At 36.4% G+C, this 7,999-nt stretch overlaps 1 protein-coding gene across 1 annotated transcript; it reads left to right on the top strand.

The window, feature by feature from the left end:
* Positions 1-865: 865 nt before the first annotated feature.
* Positions 866-4,839, top strand: HELRODRAFT_164071 (hypothetical protein; the record flags this gene model as incomplete). Its single annotated transcript, XM_009029117.1, has 3 exons — positions 866-1,818; positions 1,980-2,469; positions 4,801-4,839. 3 exons carry the CDS (start codon positions 866-868, stop codon positions 4,837-4,839), a joined length of 1,482 nt encoding a protein of 493 aa, XP_009027365.1.
* Positions 4,840-7,999: the final 3,160 nt, after the last annotated feature.

Raw genomic sequence — 7,999 nt, 5'->3', positions numbered from 1 at the left:
TGAGGTAGTAGTAATCCCGATATATGAGTCATGTTGACGTGTACAGCCGTCAAAGGGGCAATTAAATTTATATATTATGTAATTACGCTTTAACACAGAGTTATCTCTAGGACTACAGTTGTTTTTCAGTATTAGGTGAGACGTCTTTTTATTGTTGTAATAGATTCGGAGTTTAACTTTACTATTTGGGTTGGTTGGTGTGACATTTTTACTGATGATATGTTTAAGAATAGCTTCATCTACTTTGTATGCAGTTGACATGTGATTTCTGTAATACAAAATGATGTCGGTATCTTGATTGTTGGTACTAGAAAGGTTATTGCTGTGTAGTCTATCGATGAAGAAAAGGAGACCAAAGAACACGACCAGCCAATAAAGAAACCTGAAATCAAATTTCTATCAAAGTTCATTTTTACAACGTCAATTTCCATCTAAGTTCTTTTTGACAAAGTCAATATTTCCCTATATAACAACAAGATGCACTGATGATGATTCATTCGGAATCGAAATATGGCCTTATTTGCATCATGAATTCCAAAAATAAGTTTATTTTGAATTTTAATAAACTAAACGTCCACCAAAAAACTTTAGTGAGAAAAATCTAAAAAACGAACTACAAACATATTAACGCCAAACATTCGGTAGAATTTATAGAATATTGTAAAAATTATGGTCTATTACCAACATATATAAATAAATATATATATATATATATATATATATATATATATATATAAATAATATTTTGAATATTTTGGCGTTGCACGTTGATTTTGGCGTTGAAGTTGGTGTTAATAGCGTTACATGCTGTTTTTGTGATTATGTTCCGCCTGCAGAAAGTGTATCTAAAGACATTCTGCCTGCCATGAACAACTGTAGAAATCTCAGATACATTTGCGATGGTTGCCTCAGGTCTTTCGATGGTTTGAAAACATTGACCAAACCAATTCTGGATAAAAATGATGAAATAGAATTAGAAATTAAAAATATTTCTGAACATACAACCGCGTTATGTAAAGATTTTTGCGAACTAAAGCAATTGGTAGTGGCAAATGGTGATAGGTTGAACCAGATCAACAGCGTCGACAATAAATCATTTGACAATTTCAAGCAGCAGATGAATGAATCTTGGACTGGTATAGTCAAACAGGGTATTAAAAATATTTCTGAACATACAACCGCGTTATGTAAAGATTTTTGCGAACTAAAGCAATTGGTAGTGGCAAATGGTGATAGGTTGAACCAGATCAACAGCGTCGACAATAAATCATTTGACAATTTCAAGCAGCAGATGAATGAATCTTGGACTGGTATAGTCAAACAGGGTATCGATGCGGTTAAAAATGACGTCAAGGTTGTGCAGCGTACCCTCGAAATGGTGAATACTATCAAAGAGAGAGAAAACAACGTCATTATTTTAAACTTAATTGAATTTAATAGAAAGGACAATGATTCAGTTTCTGCTATTTTGCGCTCTCTCACTGATAACTTTATCAAGGATGATAATATTTTAAGAGTCACCAGACAAGGGAGGAAAATTGGTGATTCCAAAACTCCACGTCCAGTTATTGTTAAATTCGCCAGTTTTGTCATCAAAAACAGAGTCATGCGTAGTATTTCGAAAATTAAGTCTCTCGAGGGTGAATTCAACAAAATCAAAATCAGTCATGATCTAACACGTGATCAGCGCGTTGAGCTGCGAGAATTGATTGCTGAAGCTAAAACTAAAGAAGCTAATGATGGCCATTTTTTATACAGAGTGAGGGGCCAAGTGGGACGCTGGAAAATAGTAAAGCTTCAAAAAACTGCGATCATCTAGTATTAAATTTTGGTCTTCTTAATATAAGGTCTGTTATAGCAAAGTTTAATGTTGTTTATCAATTGTTATCTGGTGGATTGGACATTTTCCTTTTGTGTGAAACGTGGCATGGTTCTCCTGAAGATCCGTCTATTCAGTTGGCTATGCCGCCAGGTTTTAGTTTCTTACAAGTGTTGAGGCCTCATGATCCTTACCATGGTGGTCTTATTGTTTTTTTCAAGAAGATGTTCAAGGCCAGGAAAATTGAAGTTCCGGTTTTTCAGACCTTCGAGGCTATTATAGTTGAATTTTCTTTTAAGCGTCGCAAAGTTTTTGTTTTTGGTATTTACAGACCAGGTTCAAAATTGGTCACATCTTTGTTTTTTGGTGAGCTGACATCGGTGTTGGAACATTTATTTGCATTAGGTGATGGTTTGATAGTGGCTGGGGATTTTAACATTCATATTGAAAGGCCTGGTGATACACACTCAATTAATTTGCTTGAAATATTTGATTCGTTTCAGTTAACAAACGTGGTTAATGAGCCTACCCATAACTTGGGTGGCACACTTGATTTAGTTGCGTCCACTCCTGATATTCCTTTGTTTAATTGTAGAGTGGATCCCAGTGGTGCTTATTCAGATCATGGTCTGATTAATGTTTCATTCTCGGTCAGTGTCAGGCTACCATTGACAACAAGGCGGTTGGTACGCTCTTGGAACCGTTTGGATACACATCGTTTTAAAACACTAATTTTAAACTCTCCAATCAGTGGTCCGTTTGATAGTGATGACGTGGATGATGCATTTGTGTTGTTTGATCGTGAGATGAGGAGGGTTGTTGATGAAGTGGCTCCACTACACTATGTCAACTCTAAACATGTGCCATTAGCCCCTTGGTTCGACAGAGAGTGCAGGGATTTGAAAAGGTTATGTCGCAGATTAGAACGGGTTTATCGAAACAACCCAGGTGATAAAAATAAGAATATCTGGCGACAAGCTATTAAAGATAAATATTGCTTGTTTGTCAAAAAGAAAAATTGTTATTGGAAAGACTTGGTGGAATCAAATAGCAACAAACCAAAACGTCTTTGGAATGCCGTTAACGGTTTGCTTGGAGTGGAACAGGTAACGGATGTATCAGAAGTTGATCATAGTTCTCTTGACTTTTCCAAGTTTTTCAAAAGCAAAATTGATGATGTTCGTAATTTAACCAATCATTGTGATGAACCAACATTCACTCCATGTGATCTTGATGAAGAATCTTTTTTTTCAAACTTCTCGCCCTGTACATAAAAAAAGTCAATTTAGAGTCTCCATCAAAATCTTGTTTTCTTGATTGTGTGCCCACAAAAATTTTTAAAAGATTTGTTGATTTGTTTTTAACGTTTTTCATAAATTTGTGTTTGAGTTCTGGCTCATTTCCATCTTCGTTTAAAAATGTTGCTGTTACACCGATTTTGAAGAAGAATTCTCTTGATAGACATGAGTTAAAAAATTACCGACCTGTATCTAACTTTATGTTTTTGTCAAAGTTGGTTGAAAGAATCGTTTTATCACAATTTGCTTTTCATTTGAATCTTCTTCTGCACAATCTTCTGCTGGTTCACCAGTCGGGTTATCGTGTGTTTCACTCGACGGAAACAGCTTTAATTGATGTTTCGTCAAGGTTGTATTCATCAATGGACGAACAAAATGTGTCATTGCTTGCTCTTTTGGACATGAGCTCGGCGATCGATTGCGTCGATCATGCAATACTTCTCAAAAAACTGAAGCAAACATTTGGACTATCGGGAGTGGTTCATGTCGTACCTTGCTGGTCGTACCAACAAATTTTATTCAAAACAAATTTGGCAGCTCTCGATGCTTTGTCGTACGGTGTACCACAGGGTTCCGTCTTAGGTCCCATTCTCTTTTTGCTTTATACAGCAGATGTCTACACAATAATTGAGTCGTACAATTTCAGGTTTCATGCATTTGCTGACGACATCCAAATAATAACCAACTCCTCTCCCTCGTCGTTTGGTGATGTGGTCGATGATTTAGTATCGTGTTTATCAGCCATTGATGTTTGGATGATGGGGCACAGATTAAAGTTGAACCAATGCAAGACCCAGTTTTTGCCTGTGGGTACATGGCAACAAGTGAATAGAGTGGGTATCAACACTATCAGAATAAAGGAATCTGTCATCGAATTTTGTTTGTCAGCACGAAATCATGGATTTATTTTTGATACAAACATGACAATGCAATTGCATATAAAGTTGTTGTTTAAAGAATGTACTTACCAATTGAGAAAATTGAGACTCATCAAAGGATCTCTAAATAAGCATACATTGCAATGTTTAATTCACTCGTTCATTCACTCGAAGATCGATTATTGCAACAGTTTATTCTACTGTTTACCTAAAAAGTATGTTGCAGTTACAATTAATTCAAAATCGGGCTGCCAAGTTGTTAACTGGTGGTTCATGTTTTGATCATGTTACTCCTATTCTCTTCAATCTTCATTGGTTGCCCGTTCAACAAAGAATTGTCTTTAAAATTGCCCTACTGGTGTATAAAACCATTAATGAATTAGCGCCGAAATATTTAATGGATCGAATTGTTTCAAGAAATGCACCGTTGCAGTGTCAGAAGTTACGGTCAAACGATTTAGATTTGTTAACAATTCGACAAACTCAGCTTGCTGTTGGTTGCAGAGATTTCGCTGTTATGGGACCGAAGATTTGGAACAGTTTGCCGGTTGACTTGCGAAATCGTGGGTTGTCAATTACTAAATTTCGAAGAAAGCTAAAGAACCATCTTTTCAGACAAACTTTTCATGATATGATTTGATTGAAGTGAAACATTTAATCAACTTTTGCATTGTTAGCACCTTTGAGAACAATAACGGGCGCTTTATATATAAATAATCTAATAATAATGATAATATATATATATATATATATATATATATATATATATATATAATTTTATATATCAAAAATTTTGTGACGCCAGCCCAGGTTAATCATTGTCTTCATAAATTTAAAAACATAAATAAATAAATGGATAAAACCAATCATTATATATATAAATATGTAGAAAATATATAATATACAATATAAGTAGAAAATAAATGAAATTACATCACATTACAAAGCTGAAATCTCTAAACTAAAATAATGCTTTTAAATAAAACAAACACGAGACACCTTACGTTACACCATGTATTAACTAACTCCCTCCAAAAACGAAAACTGATCGCGGCTAACTAAATTTTAAATTTAAACGGCTCAGTACGAAGGTAGTAAATATTTCTAACGAAATCAACATTAGAAGATGAAACGAATATATATATATATATATATATATATATTCAATTTTTCTCATTAAAGTTTTTTGGTGGACGTTTAGTTTATTAAAATTCAAAATAAACTTATTTTCCGAATTCATGCTGCAAATAAGTCCATATTTCGATTCCGAATGAACCAATCATCAGTGCTTTCTGCTGTTTATATATAAATAGGTATAAATATTTCTATTTATATTAATTATATATATATATATTTATATGTTGGTAATAGGCCATAATTTTTACAATATTCTATAAATTTTTTCGAATGTTTGGCGTTAATATGTTTGTAGTTTGTTTTTTCAATTTTTCTCACTAAAGTTTTTTGGTGGACGTTTAGTTTATTAAAATTCAAAATAAACTTGTTTTCCGAATTCATGCTGCAAATAAGGCCATATTTCGATTCCGAATGAATCATCATCAGTGCTTTCTGCGGTTTATATATAAATAGGTATAAATATTTATATTTATATTATTTTTTTTAAAATTAAGATCTGACAGACGCAGAAACTGTTACAGCATGCAAGGCAGTAGTACAAAATTAAACAATTAAGTAAATAAATAAATAAAAATACGGGGAAAGAAAAATGTTTTAACATGAAAAATAAAATAGAATAAAATAAATAATAAATGATAAAAATAAAATAAATAAAACAAAATAAAACAAATTGGCAATAAAATTAAGTAATGGGATATGGACTGCATCTTCGTGAGCGAAGAACTGGGTCATTGATGTGACTTCATGTGGGCAAAAAGTCCAATTCTAGACAAACATCGACGATCACAGATTCCACAGACCCACTTTATTTTGCCGCTTCCATCCTGGGCCACCTGTTTTCGCCGTTTTCTTTTGTCAACCAGAGCTGTGATTCGTGCCTGTTCAAAGGCAGAAACCGCCACCTGTGAGTTCCATCTCCATTCTGTACGCTGCTGGGCTTTAGTGCATAATGTTTTTGGGTCAATCCACACTTCTTCAAGTTTTCCTTCAGACCGTCTTTATATCTACGAACCGGGCCACTTGCAAGACGAGCACCAGAGGCCAGCTGTCCAAAGAAGACCTGTTTTGGAATTCTTGCATCCGGCATGCGGACCAGCAAAACTGGGCCTGGAGTAGCATTGCCTCGATACCCATTGTACCACATCTCTCCAATACCATGACATTTGACACTCTATCTTCCCATTTGATGTGAGCAATAGCTTAAAGACATTTTATATGGAATTGATCGAGCTTTCGTATGTGGTGTTGATAAGACGTCCATGTTTCACAACTAAATAGCGGAGTAGTCAGTACAACTGCTTTGTAAGCTGCAATTTTGGTAGCCAGAGACAATCCATGCTCCTTCCAGAGACGTCTACTTAATCCCCCAAATGCAGCACCATCCTTTGCGAGCCTGGCTTTAATATCACTATCAATGGCAGTTGTATTTGAGATGTAGCTGCCAAGATAACAAAATCTATTGACAGCATTCAACTGCAAACCGTCTGCTGATACAGTGGCCGCTGAATCAGATCAGATTGGGTAGCTTTGATGTAAGGCCTCTGTTTTCTTTAAACTCTTTGTGAGTCCAAATCTTTTAGCTGCCGCGTGAAAACGATTGAAAAGAGATTGAACTTCATTCTATGAATGTGCAACCAGAGCACAATCGTCGGCAAAAAGGAGGTCGCGAACAATGAACATCTTTGTCTTTGACTTTGCTTGTAGACGTCTGATGTTGAAGACATTTCCATCCAGGCGATAGCATATTGGTATGCCTTAGCAACAGTTTTGAAAAGCAATCTTCAGCATCAGGGAAAAGTAAATGTTAAACAACAACGGGGCCATGACGCATCTCTGCTTGGTACCATTACCAACCTCAAATTCCGGAGAATGTTCTCCATTTTCAATCACGCCTGCACTCACACCGTCGTGGAAGGAGTGAACAATGGAGACAAAAACCGGTGGACAACCAAATCTTTACCAGACAGTTCCAGAGAGCTGAACGTTTCACAGAGTCGAATGCCTTTGTTAGATCGACAAAGACAAAATAGAGATCATGCTGCTGCTCTCGACATTTTTTCTGTAACTGTCTAGCAGTAAAGATCATATCGCTTGTACCACGCCCAGCCCGAAAACCACCTTGACCCTCCGGAAGGATACCAATATCATTGACGTGCTTAGTCAGACGATTGACAATCACTTGAGCCAGTATTGCCGGAAATTGAGAGCTAGTAAATCTCCCAATGGTCATCACAACACGAACGATTGCCCTTTCTTTTAAACAAATGGACGATGAGAGCGTTTTTAAAATCTTGATAGACTGTCTGTCTTTTCCACATCTGACAAAACAATGCCACTATCCTGATCCTGAGGTTCGGTCCACCGTATTTGAACAACTCTGCCGGGAGACCTGTGAAATGGCTTTTTCCACCTCAGACAAACTGGGAGGGACATTAAGGCTGTTTACCACATCCCAATCAGGCAATTCAGCAAGCACTGTATCGTCAAAAAAGGACTTTTGGTTTAGCACACCACTGAAGTGCTCAGCCCAGCGGGCCAGAATATCAGGGCCATCTCTGATGAGTGTTTGACCGTCACATGAACGCAGAGGAACACTGCCTGATTCACGCGGACCAAACACCTTTTTTAAATTTTTGTAAAAAGATTTCATATCTTTGCCATTGGCCGCTGCCTGTGGTTCATCAGCCTTGGCAGACCACCATAATTCCTTCATTTGGCAAAGTCTCCTCTGTGCTGTGCTGCGCGCCTGTGCATATTGAGTCATTTTTACGCTACTATTTTTGTCGTTAATCCAGGCAAGATGAGTTTTGTGCATTTCATCCAAAAGCCATCGAGCCTCCGCATCCTGCTCATCAAACCAGTCTTTA

Source organism: Helobdella robusta, assembly GCF_000326865.2.
Source record: "Helobdella robusta unplaced genomic scaffold HELROscaffold_6, whole genome shotgun sequence".
Taxonomy (NCBI): Eukaryota; Metazoa; Annelida; class Clitellata; order Rhynchobdellida; family Glossiphoniidae; genus Helobdella; species Helobdella robusta.
This window is presented reverse-complemented; position numbering and strand designations above follow the sequence as displayed.